Source organism: Bombus bifarius, unplaced genomic scaffold (genome assembly GCF_011952205.1).
Source record: "Bombus bifarius isolate JDL3187 unplaced genomic scaffold, Bbif_JDL3187 scf7180000008058, whole genome shotgun sequence".
Taxonomy (NCBI): Eukaryota; Metazoa; Arthropoda; class Insecta; order Hymenoptera; family Apidae; genus Bombus; species Bombus bifarius.
This window is the reverse complement of record NW_022884422.1, coordinates 2,006,401-2,032,384: the sequence shown is the minus strand read 5'-3', so window position 1 is coordinate 2,032,384 and position 25,984 is coordinate 2,006,401. Positions and strand designations below refer to the sequence as shown.

Below are 25,984 nucleotides of genomic sequence, written 5' to 3'. Positions count from 1 at the left end.
ACGATAAAAGGAAAAACTGAGCAGACCGAACTCACTTTCTCTATTTCCTTCTTCGACTTTCTCGATATTTCCAGTAATCTTTGTTCTCGTTACCGTTCTCCTTCCGTTTTATTTCTTTTTCTGCTGCACCAGTCTCCATATAAGATTTAACAAAATTACACCGATAATTTCCTGACCAACTGTGACCTGTACTTTGTGTCGACGTTTATGCCATTTTATTGTTACCACTGTCTTTCGTTGTTAATGTAATTCGCATGTATGCGATCTGTATAAGGTATCGTTCTAATTGCTCGAATGCTTCAAACGCTTTGCGTGAATTTACGAAATTCTTCGACTATTGTCCTAAACGAATTCTTCGGAACGACGGTCGGGCATAAAAGAACTCGTTTGCCAGTCAAGGGGCATTAATGAGATCAGCGCTTAATTGAACGATAAACGAAATTTCCTGGTAATTTTATTGATTCACTTCCACCGGCGTGTAGGAAACAAAAAGATGTGGCGACTAAAATTAGAGACGCGTCCCACTGCTCCAGATTTCTTATCAAAGAGATAAAAGCTGATCAAAAATAAATTTTCTTCGATTTAGACATTGAATAGGCGGTTTATTCTCAGTCCGATTTTCGATTATTTATGATCCCTGGTTGATCGCTGAAATAGATTTATGATCATTCGAACGTGGCGGCTAAGGGCACGATTATCACTCGACGAGATAAATGTCAAGATCGTGCATATTCCGGGTAGTCAATAAATTCGCACGTCTACCTAGAAATCTCAGACTCGCGGCTTAGCTTGACAAGCCGTGGAACGCGATCGATATCTGCAGGAACGACAAGCTTCGCTGGCCCGGCCGAATTCGAAGCTGTCGTCATAATATTAGAACGCGATCAGCATAATTTCTACGCAAAATCAGCTCTCTTGGCCGGAAATCCGATTTATTCACGTAAGAGAGCAAAAGACGACTATGGTTATCGATAAAATGGCATCTCGTGAGAATTATTAACTTTTCAGGAAAAAATTGTTACTATCAAAAATGATAAATCATTCATTGTTAGACTGTGGAGTCATAGATTACTATATGATAATTCAAATTTTTATGAACGTAATTAGAAGGGTGAAGCCTAAATTGAAATATTTCATATATTTTTGCATGTTAATTAAAAGTGGAATATTACAATGCACTGTTACTACCTCATATCTATTAATAATTATACTTCAATTAAGAAAGTAAGTAGCAGAAGAGTTTGAATGATTAAAAACATAATTTTACTAATGGAATCTGCTTCAAACAGGTTCAAACTAACTATCGAATAAACTTGGTCTTTCCATGGCAGAAAATTAGCAGGACGCATAAATAACATAGTTACCTTAATAATGGTATTACGATGTTGAATTTCCCATAAATGCATAAACATCAGCAGTAAAACTTCATTTATGTAAATTACATATAACTAAAGTTCATACGAGTAGAGTAGAAGTTTATTGATCTTTTTATGATTATGATTTCTTGTTTGAATAATAAAAGTGCACGTCTAAATATGTTAGTAGACACAATCGATCGGAATTCAGTTAAACGAACACTAACTGAAAGAAGCTTTGTGTCATTTAAGTAACAAGCCGAAAGCATCGGTTAAGAAAATGACCTTTTCTCTTCATATTTCGCGTGGAGAATCGATAGAATGGATGAATTATGCAATCGAATGTTTCCTTCGACTTGTACCAAATAGAAGTCGGCATTAGATGGCAAACGTCAAGATAACTGGTTCTTGAGCGAACATAAAAATTGTAACGCACGCGATGCACATAATGTGCGCCGTGTTGACCGCGAGAAACGTACTCGATGAGGTAAGCTGTTTGCATATCAGCACGTTTCGAAGAAAAATCAACAATGTTAATACAACGTTACTATCGTAACCTAGTCACGGAATTGATTGTTTCAACGCTACAGGTACGAATGTTGGAATACAATTCTATTCAAAATTATTCTATCTTTTAGTTCGAAAAATCATTACGTTAAATAATTTTTCATTAATTCTTGAATATGAATGTTCGTTATCTCTAACTGACAAAGCTTTCATTCGCCTTAAGTAATGTGTTTAATTAAAACTTATTATTAATATTAAACTATTAACCAAAGATAAATATTGTATTATAAAAAAAGGAATTTGACAAATTTGAAGGAAATTTTACGAACGTTTGTGCTCTAAATATTACGAAGTATTACGAATAAAGAATGCATTTGATGGAATTTTATCCGAAGAAGAGTTTGCTAATATTTTATTAAAGATAATTTATACTCAAACATACTAACGCGATGCATGTAGGAAATTGTTCGGTCTCGTTTTAATAAACATTGTCGCGAAACGTAAATGTGTATCAGGGTCGCAACCTCGATCCTCGAGGAAAGACGAGCTGGAAACATAAACCGCGCCGCGTGTACGGAGAAGTGGCATTGTTAGAACAGCGTCATGTTGTACTTGAATTTCCGTCTAACAGCTGCAACCACGGAAAGTTGCACGCTGACGTGGGTTTGACTCGTCGATAAACGTTTCGAGAACTTTTGCGTACTATTAAAACATCAAGGACGATGTGAGAGCAATTAATCCGATCATGGCGGCATATGGTGTAACAATAAGAACGGTAATAGACAACGATTACATCATAATGAAACTTGAAATTTACGATAATATCGATAAATTACACTACGAAGTTTTAACCGAACGTTCATTTCTTGTAGCAGAATGCTTGGTTTACGTTCTTTTTTTCATAAAGCGGAACAAAAGTTTGATTACAATTACTTGTGTAATTAAACAAAAATTATTTTATTCAAAAATTTTTTTATTATTTTTTAAAATATATACGTCGAAATAATTTTAATAAAGTCAGGTGCTATGGAATCGTTAAAAATGTTTCGAGATATACGTGAAAGTTTGAAATTTAAAAAAAAAGAGAGAGCAAGTTGAGAGACACACGGCCGCGGTCGTTCCGAACACTGACCTGTGTCACTAGCTGTGCTCGATTCATTCCGCTGCGCCACTCCAGCACTCGTGTATCCGACCGTATTATATTTTTCAAATCGAATATATTGTATTTCTCTGTTTACATGACTCTCGTCTCGTATACGGCGAGGCTTTATAACTACAAGTGGCTTGTTCTCGTATTTTTCAAAACAGCCATTCGACGTTAACTTTCCCGATATTTCAACAAACCCACCGCTAAATAATTTGCATAGAAAAACGTCATACGGTTTGCAATCGACGGTGATAAAGAAACTCACACAATGGCCCTTCCACGAGCAACGACCTGCGTCATTGCTTGTACTTGGCACAGTTACAGCCAGCTTTCGAACACGAGAGACGCGTCACGTTCACAAGTACAAAGCCCATGTATCGACTGTTGCATTCGACTACATCAAGCCCTAACCTCTTTAGCACCTACTGCGACGATAATGCACCAAAATCGCAACAAATACCGACGTGAAACTATCGTGTCCATCAAACAAACCCATACACTACCGAAAGTTTAAATCCTCAAGCCCTCGATTTACCTCATTGACAGCCCTTTTCACTCCAATTTCGATCTCGACTCTTCGAAAATCATGTTTCCCAACGTTAGAAACAACACAAACTACGCTACCACGACCACCAAATCGGTTACCAGCTTCAAATTCCTCTGCTGCACTAGACCGAGCATTCGTGTTCACGCGTATGTTCACCTCTCGACACCGTGACACGCTCACCGACGTGGTAACCGAGCTCGACGAGCGAGGGATAGTGGTTTGCAGATGCAATCCCGACAGACCTAACCTTCGTCCGCGTTGTCCGCGCGTGTCAAGGTGACCGGCACGACCAGGTTAAGACGCAAGACGACGAGGACGCACAGTACGTGGCGCGCGAACCGTGAATGGGAAACATCGCGACGCAACCGCAACCAGAGGCCGGAAAACCGAAGTTTAATCAGCAACTCGCGGGAGCGGCGTAGTCGCGAGCACTGACCTACGTCACTGGGCGCACTTGGCACACTACTGAGCGCGCCGCCGCTCCTCGTGTACGTACGTGTGTTTCCGTGTACGCGCTCCACCTTCTCCTGCCCTCTCACTTCTCACTCACTCTTTCTATCTTACTTCCATCCACCCTCTCTTTTTCACCCTCCATCCGCCTTTCTCCCTGCTTCATCGCGCACTCTTTCCTCCCTTTTCGATTTGTGCTCGACTGCGTCCATGTAGCCGGTCATACCATAACGGGTTGAACCGTACCGCCACCTCGTGAAAATTGCATTCACCCTGCCGTCGCGTGATCTGCCGCGTCGACTAACCTATCTACCGATGCTGCTCTAGAATCAGGCTTTCTTTGAGATTCCTTCTCGATTTCTCCAATGATAATGTTGGAATTGCCAGCGTATTCAGGTAAGATGGTAGAGATTATTAGAATATCTCAGTAGATGTACGTTCATGTGAGAGAGTCTTCCCTTTTTGTAGGGATTTTGGAAGATAGAATTTTTTTTAGAAGAACTTTGTCGACTTGGAGAGTTCATTAACTTGTACCGTATGATAAGTTTAACGCTAGAATTTTAACCAGATAGGAATATGATCATACATTTCATCGTAGCATTTTAAGTATAATTATTAAAGTGCGGGATACATTTTATATTTTTATGTTTCATATACTTTTAATATTTAAGTTTGATACATTTACTGTGCAGAAACACAAAGTTATATAAAACATCCAAAGTAAAGTACATATTATTACATTTAGAAAACGACACATTCTTTCATTCAAGTTGAGATGGTTTTTTGTGTTTGTTGTTTGTGTGCCAACCAATGAACTTGCATAAAGATCTGCAGTCTAATAATCATCCATGTAAGATATTTAGATACCTACATCTTATAGGGTAGTTTTAGGATTAATATATGGTATACTTAAATTTGAATATATTAAAAAATAATATCGCAGGTGAAGTAAGGTGTTTTCATTTTTCCATTTTACGTCCAAAACGAATTGGTCGTTCAAGGCCTTTTGCCTGACTGCGAATGACGTCATAAGTGACCCTTTCTTTTACAATCTCGATACGCGCTTTGAACGCTACTCGACTCGTTTCGGATAAAGGACGTATGTCAGCACGTTTCTCATTCGTGTAATGGTTCATCGTACCAAACTCAGTTTCTCGGGCTTATTGGATAACATTGATTATCCCCAGATAGTCGATCATTCGTGTAACGTGATTCATCGGGAATAATTTCGAGGAACTTACTTGAGATTATTATTAAACGATCATTCGAGCACCAAAGAGCTCGTGATTCGTTGTCTGTCCAATAACAGCCCCGGATATCGGAAGACTACGAAATAAACGATCGACGAGAATGTCTTTCGTTAAGCAGTCGAATACGCCTGAATCTGATCAATAATGCGAAACAATACGAGGTGGTTTTCAATCGAGAATGCTCCGCATCGATGATCGTCGATTCGTTGTCGCGTACCAAAAGAAAAATTGTATCTGGCGCGTGTTCGAATCGATAACCGGGACCCACTGGATGCAGCGTCTGCAGTACTTTCGAAAGCTGTAAATAAAAAAAGAGAAGCGCGAGATTTAATTAAAAGCATCTCTGCAACGACGGGTCACGAACAATACGATCATTGTATCGCGCGATATTTAGCAGCTTCTAGTCAGAACGCGTCGTTTCTATTTGATATTTCTTCGAGCAACAATAGAATTCTCTTGAAATAAAGTAGGAGAAGCATTATCTACGTTACGCTAGCCTTCTCTCTCCTTCAGTCAGCTTATTCCAAAGTATTGGTTGCTCGGGGTGAGCTCAAGTCGAGCTCGAGGCACCATTTGCGATTCAATCGCATTCATGTTCTGCCACCGATACTCTCGGATTCTCTTAGACTTCCCTTCGATCGAATACCGAGCCTTTTTATCTTCTATCAAGCGATGGAGGACCTGGAAATCTCATTCGTTTCGCGATATTTCGTCGAACACCTGCACTCCAGTTTATGTTCTATCATATACAAGACTCAAGCGAATTGTTTTTACGTTTCATACGGAAAGAGAAGTATTAAATATTGATTGCAATAAAGAGAAGCCAATTTCTTTTCACGTTATTAAAGAATTAATAATGTAAAAATTCTAGTATGACTTGCGTTATATTTTCTAGATATTCATCAGCGTCGGCAACTCTACGGTCGATTTTCCTGAGTCACGTCGCAATAGCCTAATTTATGACACCCGCAAATGTTCGTTGTTTGCTCTTCCCAAATATAAATAGAGAATCAAACGATCGTTCCAAGTATACGGAGTTTTACGTTCTTTCAACCCTCTTTTAATGCTTCTCATAAAACAATCCAGTTTCGATTCACCACGGAGTATAAATACAAACGCGCCGTCGACGAACGAAAAAAAAGTTTCGCGCTTGGCAACAACGTCTCCAGTTGGATAAAAGGACTCAAACGAACCACCGCGACGTTTTAACATTTCGCCGGTGTGCATTATGTTAATGCACCGAGGGACAAGAGTGTAACGAGCGAGGAATTCCTTGCTCGCGGTAAGAAGCCTTACCTTTCAAAATGAATGAAAAGGAAAAGTTCGGGTGAAATAGGCTTGGCCGACTCGGTGAGGATCTTTCAAGGAAATGAACGGAAAAGGTATACTCTAGACGGCAGTTCGTTTCAAAGATATCCATACAATAAGAGAGTGATAAAAGTTTACGGACGTTGCCGTTCGAAACTCGGTTCGTTTTCTCCGTGAGCTGCAATAAAAACCTCTGTCCTGAAAGAATAATCGACGAGAAGTTTTTTAAAAGCAAACTTTAATTCTCGTATAAACATCTACCAGAGACAGATTAGATACGCCCGGAGTCTTGTGTCCCCGAACAAAGAATAACGTTGGCTGTACGCGCAGTAGTTACAGACGACTAATGTCAGACAGTCAAGAAGCGAGCATCGAGTAACGACTGTTCGTCTGTTGCCGTTGGTTGTCAGTGTTATTTTATTTTACGACTGTTTAATGATAACGAGCGCATTGTATTCTGGAAAATTAAGCATTTTACTAAGATAATTGTTTAGTTAAATTAAAAGTTTAATTACTTTCACGAGCGTAACTGTTACGTTTCACTACTATTACCGTTATATTTCGTATGTATTATGAAAGCGAAAGAAATTAGTAATGACAAATATTATTTATATAAAAAATGACAATTAAATATGTATATATATATACGTCGGAGATGAAAGGACACCGGGGTCATCCCTTTGGAATTTTTCGAAAAACTCCCAATATTTTAGTCTCTATAATTTAACTCGATTATAATTGTCCGAGATTTATGATAGTGAGCTTAGGCTCGAGGCGACAAGTCGCCGAACGTAGCCGCGATCACGGGATGAATTTTTTTATCTAACAGAGGTATGGAGTAATTCTATAGCTCCCCTTAAAAGAAATAGTTGTAGCGGCACGCGACAGTAAACATTCCAACAATTTCTGTCTCGTGGCTCGCCACATACAGACCCTATTCTTCGGGCAAGATGATTACCAGATGTCAATGCATCTTCACAGTACATGTTCAGCCTCTAACAGTTCCTAAATCTACCACCTACTACGGAAAGATACGGGAAATCTGCTTTTCTCACGAGCGACGCTTCCCGCTAGCAACTTTCTCTTAAGGGCGGTTAGCATCCTTCTTCAACCACCAACATAGAAGTTAACCAATTAACAGGAACGTCCATTCCCCTCACTTTCCGAACGAAGGCTTTTCTCGACAAATCCGATGATCTCGCGTTCTTAGACACACCCCATCATAGTTCTCTGCAGCATCATCGTGACGGGAAGTCATTTTCTCGCGAGGTCTCATTAGCGCGATACATAACATCTTTACGCTCGGTGGATATTCCACGTTTTAACAAAGAGTTAGTTCAATAATACTTGTATCGTAGACAAGCAAGTGGAGTACAACTTGGACTTTGGAAGAAAACGCATTTGGTTATCCCGTTGATCGCGGATTCGTTATTGAACTTAAGATCATTGTCATTAGCATCTCGAGTATCTAGTTACCATGGTTACTTGACAAATTCTGTAATAATCGTATTTGCGCTAGTAAATATCTTCTCTATTGCATAACAACAATGTCTAATCCAAATGAAGATTCGTTTCACGCCCCTAGCCCTAATCATAATGTGAACCCGACATATATACAGGGTAGTTGGTAACTGGTGGTACAAGCGGAAACGGGATGATTCTACGCGAAAAAAGAAGTCGAAAATATAGAATAAAAATTTTTCGTTTGAAGCTTTGTTTTCGAGAAAATCGACTTTGAATTTTCGCTCGGTACGCGTGCACTTTATCACGTCTTGTTATAACGGATCTCACTGTAGATCGTTGTCTCGATAGAAAAATTAAAAAAAATTTTTATTCTATATTTTCGACTTATTTTTTCGCGTAGAATCACTCCCTTTCCGCTTGTACCACCAGTTACCAACCACCCTGTATATTTGGGATAGTGTGACATCAGGGAAGGACGTAGCGTGAGAGGTAATTGTTTATTAGCATTGTCAAGATATGTTAACGTTGTCAAGGAGTGTTGTGAGCGTTTCCAAGGTATGTTAAGGAAAAAGTGAGCATGGAAAACATTGTAAACGAGAGTTGAGAGAGTTAGAGTTGAATTTATCGTTGTCGTGTGAAGATCGTTGTGTTGTTGTGTCGTAGAAGTAGTGAGTAACGAATACGTGAAACGGGGTTTTATATTCGATTTCGTGTGAGTGCAAACGATATTGTATTAATCATACTGTTACCTACAAACTAATAATATAACATTCCTACGAAAATATATACCATATATTCGTGTACAGTTGAAATGAAATCCCACTGAGGACTTAATATTTAATAAAAACTGTTACGACCGTTCGCGGAGAGACGCGGTCGCTAGGAAAACGCGTCAGCGAGAGGCGTAAATTCTCGCTACGATTATGTTAATCGACGCCGCGAAATAGTCGTTCCCCTGTTTCGGTTAAGATAACAGAGGTGGTTTAATGAATGTAACACTGTATTAACAGGTTAACATAGAATAATATATTTTACAATAATATGATGAATATGTTACAGAAATTTGACTCGACTTTGCGATATCTCTAGATAAATTCGTTTGCTCGTCAGATTTGTCGAAGTGTCACGTTAGACTCGTCAGAAGGAACTGATCGCCCTTCGATTATTCCTTTGTCTCATTTGGAAGACGACCCCCACTATGCTCGGGTCACGCCACCGCTCGCGCCTATGATCACGTATGCCTCTTCTTATGTGAAAACGTAACGGTTAAAAATCGACGTTTCTAGAGCTCGCTGCTTGGCGACAACTATGCTCTCGTCGATACATTGTATATGATCCGGCGGGCAGATAAGACGGTCTGCCTGCGACGCTGTAGGACCGCGAGCGACGGTTAGAAAATACAGCCTGTGGTAAGCCTCGTGGCGTAACAAAAATTATTGTATATATGAATACGAAATTATACTAATCTACATTGCCCATGCAATTTCTTGCATGAAATGCAATTCCACATAGCCAACTATTTTTATTTTCTCATACATAAGCCAAACGAGACGGCTTTTAATACAGAAATTCGCAAAAAATTAACATGAACGATATAAATTGCTACCTTCCTAAAACTAGCTTACGTGAACGTCAGTTAAAATGACGAAACGATGTACGAAACAAAGGTTTTACGAATATTTATCGTTGATATGGTTATGGAATCATGGTTGAAGCACGGTAATGTCGAGTATATGTCGAGAATCATAGAAGTCACACGAAAGAGGCGATTTTTGACGGGGATTAAAAGTTTCTTGCGTGATATTACAAGGGAAGGGGCAACGTTCGTTGCAAGAAAGGGACTCATAAGAAACGCTCACGATAGCTCCTTACCAGTCACGCCAGAAAGTCACTCGTTAAATACAAAATAATAAGACGAACACGGGTTCGGACGCATTCGTATCATGATATCGAACTGGTACACCGGGACTTGGTTTCCTGGTTCTTCGCGCACGAATACGCGTGTCTCGAACCAGCTGATTGCAGAGCGTCACGAAGTCTCGATTGATTCTTATGCACCACGAAAGTGGAGAATAGCTTCGACCTTTCTTGCTGCGGCTAAAATAACGTTAAACGTTTTTAGAAGTGTTTCCACCAAGCGTACATATATATTCAGTAAATTAAAATTTGTTTGATGGAAACACTATATTGTATATATAAATATATAGAACTCGACGTGTTCGTTCGTTCTATTTATATATCGTTGTTTAAAATTTTTCCTTACGTTTTGTTGTTCTAAGTAACAATTTTTGATAAACAGGGGAATGATGAAAATCTTAATGTAAACATGTTTTCTTCGTTAAACTGGTTTTTAGATTACAATTATTTCTTTGTCTCAATCGTTCTCGTTAATAATCGTGGTAGAATAATTGATTTTCAAATCGAACATATATCTTACATCAGTCTTTAATATCTTGCTGTTTATTGTTATTCTTCTATTTTAATATTTTATAATACACCATCTATCATTATATTACTACAAAAATTGTATTAAATTGAAAACTATTTCTTCTCATCATATCGTTTTGTTTCTAATGTGTCTGTTTAAATCATTTTGCATATTTCGTGAAACTAATTCAAACACATTTGCGCGTCAACCAGTTGTTCACGCAGAGGGATAAAACACGACTTCGGAGACCCACCAAATCTGGGGTTGATCTACAACGTATATAGGCGAAACCGAAGCTTTAAAAGGTACTCACGGCTTGTACACAGTCGTGTCTGCGTTGCGGACTTTATTTATGAAGCCAACACGCGGCCATTGCCGAGGGTAATTCGTGAACCGAGCGAATAGTGATTAGATTACAAGCTAAAACGTTGCGAGCCATGCTTGTCAATTAAATCCCGGTACTCTGCCAGAGTTCTGCAATAAAATGATATGCATCGAGTGCCATATCCTACGATTGAATCGAGACACGCTCTTTAATAATAGAATATTATACATGCAAAACCTTCCACTAGAAATAACAACGATTCTTAGCATGATAATTTCGATAAATTTTTTTTTCGTTCAATTTTACATTAAATATTAATTTTAATTAAGTTAACATTAGAGGTATCAAAAAGTTCTTTGTCTTTGCAATTGGTACCTATACATGTATATACAAGTATCAAAGTCAGATTGATATTAGATTAATATTATATATACCTATTTGTTTAATCATTTATATGTCAGCATATCCATACACATTGCAAATCGGTAGTTCTGCATATGATATGATGAACACCTAGTATTAATTCTACAATTTTTATATAATTTATTTATATTATTTATTTGTAACTCGACACTAACTGTTCTTCATATTCTAATATTTACAAGAAAATATCTTTCCACTGAAAAGAGAATAATCCCACGCTCACACTGTAAGTAATAAAAAAAGGAAGAAAGAAATGATGAAAGCAACATTTTAAAATCTCTCACACTAACAATCGCATGGTTTTGTCGTCGAATATCCCTAAAAGCTGCAGCGTCATCGACGATTAGAAGAAAATGTGTCGGGGTTTCCGTGATTTCTTCCACGCATTTCGTAGAAACAATTCACTGGAAATAGTGGATATAAAGGACCGATACGCATCAGATGCATTAACGAGCGAGCCACGTTCTATGATCGCATCTCGCGTCTACGTACATTATCCTCCGGCACGCATTAAGCCACGGTTACATGTACGAACGCGCAATTTATACACGGGGCCTGGCTACGTATAGGTGTCATATCGTCAGTGACAGAGACCGAGCATGACGCGTGTGCTCAGCGCGTGTAATAAGCGGAATAAAAGAGAACTTGAACGTGTAGGAAGTGCATAATGCCCGGTGGAATGCGGCATTTTACATGAACAGCGAAACACGCGCAACGCTCCGTGGAGTGGACGCGGTACGCTTTGAATTTTTAGAGGCATTTTGTGGTCGACTGTGCCAGTTTTTAGAAACTATGGATACAGCGAGCATTGCAAAGGGATATGATGTGGTTTTGTGATTTATTTTTTAGGCGATCTCTTTTTTTGCTTTTTTAATTGTTCCGAACTTTTAAATGGTTTTTTCGTAGTCTTTTTAAATATAGAAATACAGTGACTCATGAAAATATTTGCACGCTTAGTATAGAATGTTTGCATAAATATATTATGTGCGTTGTACGAAACGTTTTGAAATCCCAGTAGTAATTATCTAATGTAATAAGATACCATTGTCACGAATACATTTACAAAGTTTGAAAGCAATCTGGTAATGTATACAAAAATCACAAGATATCTACTGGAAACATGTGTTTAATAAAAAATTATGCCTACAGTATTAGCATTTTACAATATTAGCATATTAGTTAGTTATATAGTTAGTTAGTTAGTAATATATTGAAAAAATATATTCATAAAAATTTGAGAACGTCGCATAACCAATTATAATGTAACTCATATAAATGAAAATAGAAATGACGCTTTCGATTAATATAATTGTATTATAGAAATACGAACACTGCTTTTAGCAAATAATTACTTAATATTTATGATGTATTTACATATACATCTTTCACAGTGAAAGAATTAAATTACGTAATCGAGATACGTTATAATCGAATTTATCATAAAACGAATAAATACGCGAGCATAGTGACCAACTGGAATTTCATACGAGAGCAGTGTGCATTTTGCAGTGAGCTTCCGAATTATGCATGAGTAGCGAGTATCGAACCGGGATGGCTGTATTGCATTCGCCGCTTCGCGGTGTATATATATATTAGCAATATGTATTACATGTGTGGAGAAATCAACCAAGCAAAGGACGTAGTAAACGCTGAGTTGTCATCAGATACACGATACGGTTTATCAGCAGCCGATTAAACGACCCAAGTCGATACCGTGCGTCGTAGTAGAGTTGGCATCGCATGTCGAGAATCGACCTGTTCAATTATAATATTTTATAAACGGAACCAGGCTACCCGAACGCGTGTGATCGCGTGCAATTCAGCTAATTGCACGCCGATAACGAAGAAGGTTTATCGTTAATTAAGCGTTGCCCGTTCGTTTCATTTATGCCTTGACTTTTGCATAACTTGCCGCCGATCTATTCTCATTCGAATGCCGTGTAGTACGAAACAGAATGCGAACGCGATCGAATCTCGTGTCATTTAACAGTACAGAGAGTAAAAAGTGCAGAGGGAGGGGACGAAGAAAAAATATCGAACAAAGTGATGCCGCGCGGAGAGAGATTCAACGGAGGAATATCTTGCTGGTGAAAATAATGTCCTTCGGAGCGTTCTCGCGCACTCACAAAAGAATCGCATAGAACGAGATACTGTAGGAAATAAAATAGTACTAGACCATATCTAGGTCACCTTAAAGGGCACACACCTAGCCGAATTACCAGCGAGAAATGGAGAGAGGTGCTTTGCGTCTGTGCAATTGGACCGAATAACCCCTACCACCTGAATCTTCTTAAGTTCGTTCCATTAATTCTGCCTCGGGAGCATCGTTTCGATCTTCGAACTTAGGGGCCCGTGTTCCCCGAACCGAAATGCTCTTCGATCCTGTTATTAGAGCTATTATTGTTTGGTATAAGACATGAGTCGAATACGTTGTATCATCGGTCATGCTTGTTCTATCTGTTCGATTTGTTAAGAGGAATAAAATCAGAGATGATGTTTCATTTAATTGGGTTTCTTTGGTTTCCACGACGATCATAAAATTGTTCAGTCGTAGTTGTAATTTCGAACGGCTGAAAGCCGATACTATATGGAAAGATACGGAACGTCACAATAAATCACCGGAGAAAATCGAGGAAGAAAAGGAGAAACCGGCCAGAAGGAAGATATGTTCGCGTCACGACAGGGAAATTATTGCATTTATGGATGAAAACATATCGTCGCTGGTAATTCCATTCGGTGAATGGAATTGGAATACCAATGAGAGACAGCGTGCATCGAGGATGATAACCTGCTTCGTTTTATAAGTAATCTTCGAAATCAACGTAGCGTGGTAAATAACTATACATCTATAGCCTTTTGTACATTCGCGATATTCTCAAATTCAAAACCAATATCGAATTAACAGGTTGATTTCAACTGAGATATCATCCCGCTTACGCAAATTCTTATTGAGAGCAATTTAAAACGAATACATTTATACGAAAATAATGATATGACTGTTTAATAATTTGATTTATAAAATAATCAGAAATGAACGAGTTCACATATTCTATGTCATTTCTAAAATTAACATCGCTATGAGCTCAGGAGAAAATTTATACGTCGAAATAATCTGTGTTCGCTTTCGCTATCATTTAACGCAAATCGATAATTCGATTTATCAAAGCAAATCATGCGAATATTTCTCTACGATACGATAACCGCGTGGACTTATCGCGATTCGTTTCAACGATCAGAGTGATCCTATTCATGAATCATTTTCTGATCTTCTCTATCTTAATTATAGATTCATACACACCAATGAACTTAACTCCGATCTAACTAAAACATTATCTTTACAAGTATTCTATTATACGGTCCTATACAATTCACTTCAAACAATCACGTAAAAATATTTTGCATATTAAAAGAGATGTGAAAGATATAAAAAAGAACGCAAAGAGGAAATACTATAAACGTCACCGAGACGGATCGATACATGCAATTCGTGTCATCCAACGATAAATAAAAAGCATTTATCCGCGAGGAGACACTCGTTCTGTCATTGATCACTCGTGACGAAAAAGACCATTACGTTCCCGCTATTCACGGCAAGTCGGTCGTGTCGGAAGAGAAGATCAATAATGTGTTTCAATTTGTCACGCCGATTCAAAGGTGTCCCTCGCGTCTCATTAACGCCGGAGACATTCTCTTTCCGGCCAAGTCGTCGTCATTCACACCCCCGCGGAGACGCACTCGCGACACACTTCAGCACTTGATCGAACTTCCGGAGAACCGATCACATCCAGCCCAGAGTTGACGAGCCACGAAGCCACGGTCGGACTGGTTCGTGCACGTGTATCTCCGAATATCCGTACGATAACGTAGATTACTACGTTGCCAGTTATATGACGAGGGCACCATCGGACGAATATTCGTGGAAACTAATAAGAGGGTGGAAAATAGAACACCTTTGGAACGGACTTTTACGTTTGAATAGATATAAAAAAATTGGAGATCGTATAAAGTTAAACGTTAAGTGAGAATATTTTCTATAATCTGAAATATTTAGCGTTCGATAGATTTCTGTAATTTGTAGTAATTAAAGGATTTTATCGATTGAGAATGGTCGGTAAGCCATTGACTAAGAACAGGGTATTAGGATAGACGTGACATGTAGGTAAGCATAATATAGAGTAGCTCGTTACCGACGTTTCGTATCGATTTCGGGAATATTTACACGAAATTCTAGCAGATGGCGAACCTTCGAGGTCTTTTCTGAGCATGCGTCGAGACGCGTATGCGGGAATATTTAATTTGATAAACTGCTTACATGTAAGCTGCTCCTCCATCATTTTACGGAACATTTACAATTCAATAGGCAGACATTTGCGATGCAACGAGAAACTATTAAATATTACCTTGTTCAGGGCCTCGTGGCTAGTTAGGATGTGCTGGCTACCATCAGGATGTAGGATACGATCGACCGAATTCGGTCTAGGAACTCCGTCTAGTTGTCCTGCCTCTTTCAGCTGGGGTGGCGAAGGCGGTGGTGGCAGCTGCTCGTCCACTCCTCCACCAGTGTAACGGGTCTTCTGTAACCCCAGAGAATTTCAACATTTAACGATTTCAATCATTAATAATTTCTCACATTCGTAACATTTTTAAGAATAAACACCATCATTCTCCGCATTAGCCATTTCTAAATACTGACGTGCAGGCGATCGAGAATCGTTTGAATGAATTTACTGCGTCGCATCCTCCTCGATTTATGTTTAATATTCGATTGCCCGCGATCCGATTCTACGTTTGATTGTTGTTGGTGTCGTGTTATCTTCAACAGGCACATGTTGCTTGGCCTAACTTTTGGAACATTTAGAAAAATCATTTTGAACTCAGTAAATCGTAACAAATCGAAGAAAAGAGAAAGAAGGGATTGCGCGTCGGTGGTGAGCACGGTTTCGACTGACGAGGTTGCTTGCATCGGGTTTCGATATCGGTGATGCTTCTACTGTGCTAATCCTCCGGAATCCGGGATTTTGTTTCATTATCGTGGCTGCGCGGGGCTTCCGGATACGATGGCCTGTCGAGTGGCCAACCACGGTATCAATGATCGAACGTTTATTGAAACCTTTTCGTTGAAAATAGCTCACATCTTGACAGCCACGTGAATAAATGCTAGTGTGAATGTCATCTATGAAATTCGATATCACTGAAGCCATTTTAACCGTACGTTTGTTGGGTTATAGTGGAAACGCTAGGGGAAATACTACTAATAATGACAATAATAGGTTGGAATTGGAGACTCAAAATGGTCAAATCTCAAATTTTCATGCCGAATTAATTCACAAAAATAAGATTGAATAATTTGACGAGATTGTGTGATATCTTAACATGCGGATGGAATTGTAACAGCAAGTTCGCCCCAATTAAAACTGATATATTCCGGGAATGTAACTCGTGAAAACTTTATTTTTGTTGCATTTGTTCTTTTTTAAGGGTGCTGGTATTGCTGGCATTTCATCTCATTTTTTTTATATCTCCACATTGTTAGTTTTATCCCTCTAAATCATGTTTCCTTCTTTCTTTTTCTTGCATTACTTCTTCTTATCATAAGAATTTCCTTTTTCGTTTTCACTATTTCTCTCGTTGCATGATCTCTTTTTATGTCGTAGTACTGTTTCCTTACTGGTAGTATCCTTTTATATTTTGGCACTAATTTTTCATTACTAGAATTTTATTTCAATGTTCTGCGTTATTCTTTTATTTTGGGAAAACCCCGTAATTCAGAGAAACGATAGGCGTTTTTCTCGTTGTTAGAATTTCTCTTAGAATCCGTGAAAGGGAAGAGCACCCCGAGAAACGTCTACGATCACGTACTTACTCGCTAACGATTTTGAAGAAAGTGGCCATTAGTGACCACTGACTGGCCACAGGATGGACATTCCGTTCGTTTCAAGCACGCGGCCAGAAGGTAGTTAGATCACCTTGGGTCAATTTCCGATACTTGGTACTCGTAAAACAACGGAGGTTTAGGAAATGGATACGAAGTCCCGTGAAAAAATGCAGAATGGTGTCTGCCCCTTTCGCGGCCCGAGGAATGATGCTTAACGTAGAAAATCACCCACCATTGACTACATGCTTTACTATGTTTACGCTCCGATTCGACCACTGTTTGGTACATAATTTCACTTTATCTTTTGAATATTAAAAAAATAATCATAATAGACGAATTAACACATAATTATTAAATCTGAGAAACTAATTGGAAGATCTAAAAACATCATGACTGTGCATGAAGTTTACTTTTTCCTTCGTTCAATTTCTATGGATTTGACTGCAGCAATCCATCCCTTAACGATCCATTTAATGCTCTAATTTAGAATTACTGTACAACGTGGTGTCCATATATTACATGCAACGATGTGTCATTTCCGCTAACCACGGACCACGAATTTTTCTCTGACGAGGCAACTGTATTAATTCTCGGATCAAAAATAGGACGAATAAAATAGATCGATGCCGTTTCCGACTCAATCCACCGAGCGGTCAATTTTTCAGCGTTTAAATGCTACCGTGATGATAAATGAACTCTATACTTGCCCGCGTACGGGAACACGGGAATGGACTCGTATAAATAAACAGCGGCTTCCTGCTTTCCGAACAAATTCAGCTGAAAGCTCGTCGTGAAACTTCGAAGCATATTAAACCATTAAACATTGAAACGCGCGAGTGATACAATTACGTTTAAAAACATGGAGGACCTCCTGCGTTGACCTCTTCCGTTTCAATGAATTATTCTCTATCAGGAGTCGTGGTCACGTTTCAATAGTTATGAATCGATCGCATGGATCGGTTGTTAATTCGCGTAAATTATAAATTCATAAACGCTAACGAGGAGGGGGCAGGGGATACAAATCTAATTTTTATCGAGACTTACTTGATTCCAGCAGCATCCGTAAAAATTGCTGAATCGTTTTGAGGCATGCGTAACAACATTACGATTAAAACGTTCACCAGAGTGACAGGTTCTCTTTGTCCTTCGTTTGCGTACCTTAATAGGAACACCGTAAACATAGTCGCTGAAACGACGTCGTGAATGACGCACGATAGACACCCAATCGATCATTGTATCGCCGCGTTTGATCCGTTCACCGTTATTCGCGTTTAGTTTTCACTAGCTTTCAGATACAAGTTTGTTGCGATCGTGAGATCCTTTTCTCCTATAATTTCTCTATCTTTTTTATCATTTCTATAGTGTTGTATTTTCTAATTTCACTTTCGTTTAAATCTATTTGGAAGTCTATTTGTGATAATCAGTTTGTGTTAATTCTTTTCATTCTTGTCAAAATTTGAACTTGCGTAGATGATTTACGTCCCAATTTTTCTTTCCACATATTAGACTATTTACACGTTCTTATATATAGCACGACGCATATTCAATTACGTCTACCAAACTTCGTTATATCGTTTTTTCAATGAATCATCATCAGTTACAGCGAATGTTCAAGTTATTTCAATTAATTTTTTCAACAAGATATATATATGGATTGCGTTTTTCACTGCAGCGCAATACACTTTCTCCAAAACAATCGACGTTTCGTAGAACTTGTGATAAAACAGACGAAAATGTCAGAGAGGAGTCTTTCCTTTCATCCAACAAATTTCCACGACAAATATTCGCGTTCAACTATCTCTTTAAAACACTCAGCCGCGGGAGGTTCGTTCCACCGGTGGTAGAACAAACGAAGATAAGGGAATCGAATCGAAAGGAATTCCGATCAACGTCCGCAGGAAGTTGAGGAAAGCTTCGAGAGATAGATAGCAAAGTAGTTCCCGTAAGAAGGTTCGCATTGAAGAATGAGTAGTGGCTGCAGTTTCTTCGACGATTTTGCGACTGGTACGCGAGCAGATAAAGAAGTTGCACCAAGTGAAAAATGAAATTTAAAGGCGACCAGGAATCCAATCGGCATCGTTGAAAACTTTCGTTAATACAAGAAAAATATTTCGTGTATCTCTCTTTTAACAAAAAACTACCGAACAATTTACACGTCGAATCGTATCGGTTCGAGATAAAAATCTATCGTTCTCTGCTCGTTTGGAATTATTTCTAGCGTTGACAGAAGACAATGTTTGGTTCCGCGGGATTTCTTGTTTAATGGAGGTTCGTGCACGTGTCATTGGCTCGGAAGAAGAAAATCTTCAAAGCGACTAAAACGTTTATGCATTTCCAAAAATATCAAACAGCATCGTTAAACTGTTTACGAGAGAATCACGGAGCACGGGGCAAAATGGCAGTAACTGTAAACGCATCACGTGTATTCTGACGCTATTATTCGGTCCGTTTGTTCCTATTTTCGTAGCGGATCTTTCTCCTATACGCACAGAAGTCGAGAATATAAAAAAGTTTATGTTTGGAAAAATTCATGTGTTAAATATTTGGCCGTGTTTTTCTTTGCAGTCCGAGGCTTCCTAGGGGACTAGAGGAAATAATGATTCGTCGAAAGAAGAACGCCTGGCACCGCACGTGTACTTTGGTCAGCCTGCTTATTTTCCTTAGGCCGCAGTTTTACAAAACTATACCTCAGGTGCCCATTCTACTTCAACCTCCTTAAACAACTGATTTCATGTCATGAGTTTTCCAAAAAAAAGACAAGTATCTGGTAAAGTTGGCTATTCGTGTGAATTAATGGATCCCGTTTTCCGCTCTTAGCATTAAAGTCCACGTGTCCTCTATTCTCATCGATCCGTCTCGACTTTGACGAAACGCAATAATTCTCGTTCATCGAGAAGTGAACCTTCAGAATGGTGTACACTTCGATTGTCGGGCAACGTAATAATTCAGAAGACACTTCGTTTAGTAGTGCTTCGCCTAAAGGCTACTACTGTTCGTCAGACAAAGGATTCATTTCACGAAAGTACATACGAAAACAACACGCCATTCTTACTGAATTCACTTTGTTATCGTAGATGCACGACTATAGGAAAACACCATAGAAGAAAGCTCGGAAGCCACTTGTGATAAATTGGTATTCAACGAAACAGTGTAAACGCATCGTTCGATGCTTGGTGTATGTATCTCGAAGGGATAGACGTCAGCGTCGGTACTGGCGTTGATGCGTTTCGACGTTGGTGGCCGTCACGTTCCGGTGCTCCTACCAAAGCGTCGTGGTCTAATTCCGACACGGTTCTTTTCGTCGAACTCACGCTACAGTGTACGAACACGATCTTACCAGCGTGTTCGAATGATGTTCAACGATCGTGCTTACGCGCAGTTCCGTGTCTGTGAGCGTGATAAAGGCGGGCATTAATCTCATTTTCCGTACGAATTGGCTTACCCCCGAGCAAGACGCGGCTCGGTTTCCGTATTCCACACCGAACAACTCGACGGTGAGTAGTTTGATATGGTTTCGCGATTGATCGAGGGGGAAATGCGAAATCCTCGATGTTGTAAATATTCCCGGACAATGGAGACGTGAGACGCGCCAGAGCACGGAGATCGATGCCCGACGAGATTGTCTTCGCTTGGAGATTTCTGGGAAAATTTACGTACTGGCCTGATTAAGCAGGCGCTTAATTAAAGTTTGCGTGGTTAGAACCGGAAGAACCGGGCGAAATGCGAAAACCGGTTCAATGGCACAGAAGCGCGCGACGTTATATCGACGGTTATTTATAATCTGTGCACCTGAAACGTCGCTATTATTTCATTAACGGTCTTGCTCGAATGTAATTTCGAGACGAACGTTCCGGACGTAAGGTATAATTATCGTCGACGGACCCGCTCCGTCCTGGCTTCCGCTGCAGTCCGCGCAGAGTTAATGGTTAAACGTGAAAGCAATGTCAAATTTATCGCTTCGGTTGCAGTTTCGTTTGAATGAAGTTAATTAACTCGAGAATCTAGTTAAACAAAGATAAATAAGAATTCTCCATCAAAAATAATATTGAAAAGATAATTAGCTTTGTGATTATAATATGGTGGTTGCAAACGGTATTAGTACGCTCTTGCATTTATTTCAGCATCTACATATTACAATTAATTAAATTCAAGTACATCTGTTATTTAATACCACTTAAGAGCATTTTCGTATGATTATAAAAATGTGGTGTTATGAAAACGAAATATAGAATCCGATAGAGAGGCGTTTAATTGAAAAATAAGAATGTGTGCAAATACTTTTTGTAGTCAATGTAAAAGAGGTGCTAGTCGAAGCAATGGCCGTAATGAGAACTAACGAGTTTCACGCTGCCAGTACGGATTAAACAACTAACGACTGCATGATTGCATTTTACCAGGTTAATCAGGTCGATTAAATCAAATGGGACACATTATACGCAGTTTCCACACTTTATTTGCAAATACGGAAGCCGCGTAACAGCATTGATAATGCAGTCACGCTGATTTCTGGCATAATTTACAAATGGTCTCGCCACAGGCGAGCCTGTCGGTGTTCCCGTTTTATCGTTGACTTTGTGACGAGCTGGCACCCGTTAATCGGCGAAATGGCGTGTAAAACTGAATCGAATTTCAATTGTGAAATTCCACACATGGAACGGCTAAAACTAGATGAAATTATCTCTAATGTTGTTTCACAACTGACTTCGGCCACATCATCCATGCATCTTTCTCTGCGCATTCCGTTGTTCAGAAAAGAGAAAATTGCATTTCCGGTCTCCTACTTTTGCAAGTGAATTCCATTTTGCAAATGGCCGTACAGTGAAATCTATTCAACGATATTTCTAAAACACTGCACAACTTTTGAGGCAAGATAAGCAGAAAGATGGCAGGGATCGTGACCTGTGTCTCGAGTATAATGCATCTCCCCTTTTTACCGCTTTGATCGTCAAGGAAATGAGAAAACGGAAAGGGACAACAGGAAGGTTGGAACCTGGAAAATTATAGTTCGTCCTTGATGCAAAATACATTAATTTCTGTTTCTGTCGTGCCTCGAAGAAATACCCTTTTATGAACACTGCCGGAAGAAGCGTGCAATAACGTGGCTGAGAAACTCCATTTATCTTAAGAGGAACACTTCTGTTAATTATCTTTTCGTTAATGTAGAGGTTTTAAATATTTTTATATAAAAAGAAATGGAAGGGTGGATTAGTAAAAAGATATCTGTGGTTGCTAATTGATCGACGAGTGTCTGTAGCTGAAGTCACAAAGAAATTATATGGGAGAAACGCGCCGGTAAAGTAGAAAACTTTGAACTTGCAGTAAAAGATTGCAGGAACCTGACAGATTTCCTTATAGCCAACCGAGTATTGAAAATTCAATCCAGCTGATTAAATTATGTTTCTTTGCAATTAAAACATATTAAGTATTTTCTCAATGTTTAAATTCGTTGCTAGTTTAGATAAGGATATTACCGATACGCTTGCTAAATGTTATTGTTAGTACACTTAAGTTTGAACGATATTATCGTTTAGTATAATTAAGAACAACGGAGACCGAAATTAATTCTCACACGACATTATTTACAGACTTACGAACCTGAGTTTCGTCTACGTAGACTGGAGCCTCTGGACTGGCCGACGTGCGGCCATAAATGTTCGACAGAGTCTGGTTCACCGGGAAGTCTGGACCACCCTGCAATAACCATATGATCTAAAAACATCTTTACATGTCCTGTCAACGAGAAAACGATACGTACTTCCGGTAAACTCTGCGTTTTTTTTAATAAAAAAACATTGCTGTTAAGTATCGTGCTATACATATTTATAACGAAATATCGTGTGGTCGTTCAAAATGTGTAATTAACATAATCGATATTCCCATCCAACTGCTGTCATCGCCCTGATAATAGATTAAACATGCATAACATAATAGACTTTGACGAGCCTCGTTATTTCATAGTTTAGAGACCGTTCGACCGCCTACATTCATTGGTTCGATGCTTTTACGGTTCAGTTAAAGCAATTGCAACTTCGAAACAACGCAAAACTCAATCTACCCTGGTACAGCAGATCCTCCTTCGAATTACAGAATTCTCTATCTTCCACCCTACCCAAACCATTTAATCAAAGAATTCGCGATAAATCATTGGACGTCGCGATGTTCGTTGATGAATCCGGAGCGCACAGCGAGAAAACAAGTCTACGATTTAATTTCCGAATCAATTAGCTATTAAGCCTTAACTCGATCCCTGGTCGCAATTTAAACTTCTCGATCTAGCTCCTTGTTTTCCCTATCTTTGTCGTGTTCCAGCTGAGCGTCGTTTAACGCTCGTTCGATCTCTCGGCCAGGAAGTGTACAGCCAGGGTGGTGGCGAGGCCTGGAAAGCGCGCAAATAAATAGAGCCGGTGAGACGCAAAGTCAATTATCGTTCAGCGGGAGCTGATGGAAGTTCCGTCAGCGCGCGTACTGCGACCGCGTTAAACGAGCCAAACGGAATTATTCATGACGAACTTTCGATGCGCAGGTGTGTTTAACATCCCGCGCTACTTTTCCTCGATCTGCCCACCCCTGTCGTGCTTTACTCTTTATTAAACATGCACTGCTACCCCTATCGTCCTCGGTCGCCGCAGTTTGTTTCGTCGAAAAAAAATGTCGGTACCTTCGTCACGTCGTTGCTCTCGCGTCATCAAAGAACGTGTTAAGAATTTTCTCCTTCCTCTCGCCCCTTTCTTCCTATCGGCATTCACCTGACTCGCTCTCCTTTTCTACTATCGTACTTTCCTTCGTTACAATAAATTTCACAATTTCTTTCCTTTTTGCATATCCGATGTGTTTCTTTCGTTCCATTCGACGCTGCTTAACCCATCGTGAGTTTTATCGGAAACGAAACTCCGTTAAACAGAGGAGACCGTGTGTAAACCGAGAGAGGGATTTTCGCTGCTGTGCTGAACGATAAGAAGGGATTGTCTGAAAAATAAAGGGAAGATAGATCGATCCATCCGTGGTGAACGGAAATGTAAACGAAAGACCACTTTCTGCCCCGGATGTCGGCCGAGAAAAACGTCAAACCCTGGGACGAGAATACACGGCTACGTGTTTGACAAGCGGCTGGCCCGGTTTAGAGTACGTCGCCGTGCTCGTAGACGTAGTGTGCGAAAGAGACGTTGCTACGATTCTTCCTGTCTGTTTCGTTTGGATTCAAGCGCAGATATGGACGGCTGATATATTTGATTTACGCTTACCCACACGTAGAAATTAAAAGAAAATACGAAGCAAATATCCCGAAATGAGTTCTGCGTTTCTATAACGGTCGATATCTATCACGTTTACTAGATATTATATCGATTTTGTATCTAGTGATTGGAATTGAAATTATGAATGGAAAATTCGGGTTAGGTAAACATTCGTTCCAATTGGTTACTAAATAGAAGATTGAATTATTATTTCAATTACAAAGTGCAATTTGAATGTTTTTATAAAATTGCTGAAACAGTTACTTTCAGTAACAAAATTGTGTAGAATTGTTAGCGAAATAAACATTTTCTCTGAGAATACTGAGTGTTTCAAAAAGTGAGGTTTTTTTATAAGCTTCTAGTAATTATCAACAAGAGTGAGGCATATTTAATTGGCATACTTCGTACAATGAATCTTTTCAATGAAACACAACTCCTTTTAGATCATTGTGTATTAATAAACTAAACCTATATCAATGTACAGTGGCTTAGGAAAATATTCATATCTCCACCATAGAAACTTTTTATGAACATGTTATGTGCATCATGTGAAACCGTCTGAAATTTCAGTAGCATTATAACGAGACACGAGTATCGTGATTACATTAGGCAAGTTTGAAACAAACGTGAATGTGCATTTAGAAGTTAATCACGTATATTGTATATAATCACGATAGTCGAGTTTCATTACAGCGCTATTAAAATTTCAAAATGTTTCACAACTCTTACGACGTATAATATAGCTACACAAGATTTCTACAAGTGTTCGCATACTTTCATGAGCAACTGCTGACATATTTTTTAAGAATCTATGACTATTAATAAAAAAAATTGTCCGTTCTACGCAACAACGACGTATGAAATTAACCGGATAGATTAACTCAGCCTGCGATTAAATTCATCCGCGTATGTGGAAGTAGAAGGATCTGTTTGAGGACACTTTGAATCTCGATCAAAGTTTCCAAGTCATGGAGGGGGAAAGTATTGTTTTCAGGTTGGAGCGCAGCTCTAAATTTATCTTGGCGAAAGTTTCCTGGCCGACGGTGGTGCCTTCATTTCGATGCATTCGAAGAGTTCCCCGGTCTCGAGATTTCAAACAGAAGCGCGCGTGCGTTTGCTGAAGACTCGAGACTCGGTCTCATCTTCGGATAAACGAACTCGACGCACAAGTGCCTTTTCAATCTGTCTTCCTCTGGCCGGCTGTATACGAAGTCACGCGTGCTTTTCTTCGAGAGCGGGGTACGGAACCACTCCGGGGATTTCCGGAAACAATCAACGAGATAGTGTCAGAGAACAACAAGAATCCTTTCACGACATGAAAAAGTCGCATCCATTCAACAATAGAACCAATGTCTAATCGAATATAGGGTAAATATTAGGAATGTCGATTACACCGTGATGGATTTAAACCAAAAGGTTTCGAAAATAGTTGTAGTTTCGAATTAATAATGAATATTAATAAAAAATAATAATTGTGTTTTAATTACAACTTCTGTATTTAACTCTTTCCAAGTGTATACCTAGTGCGTTCCTATTAACAGTAATCTTAAACTCCATTTGCGATGGTCTGTTGTACCAAATAGCACTTTGCCTAATTTCAGAATAACACATTCTGAAAGCAGTAGTTACATAGAATTTGTTACATCCTATCTATTGTTCAATATGCACCACTA

The 25,984-nt window shown here is 39.2% G+C and overlaps 1 protein-coding gene across 18 annotated transcripts in view; it reads right to left on the bottom strand.

The window, feature by feature from the left end:
• The window catches only part of LOC117208256 (disks large 1 tumor suppressor protein), a 526,768-nt gene that overhangs the window by 195,456 nt on the left and 305,328 nt on the right, over positions 1 to 25,984 (bottom strand). For 16 of the 18 annotated variants that reach the window (XM_033449267.1, XM_033449269.1, XM_033449273.1 and 13 more), the window contains 2 exons: positions 22,675 to 22,770; positions 15,605 to 15,778 (listed from right to left, as the gene is read on the bottom strand). In XM_033449267.1, coding sequence (XP_033305158.1) covers positions 15,605 to 15,778; positions 22,675 to 22,770 — 270 coding nt within the window. Of the gene's footprint in view, positions 1 to 15,604; positions 15,779 to 15,861; positions 15,883 to 22,674; positions 22,771 to 25,984 lie in introns of those variants that run through there. The other 2 variants (XM_033449274.1, XM_033449263.1) reach the window with 2 other exon arrangements.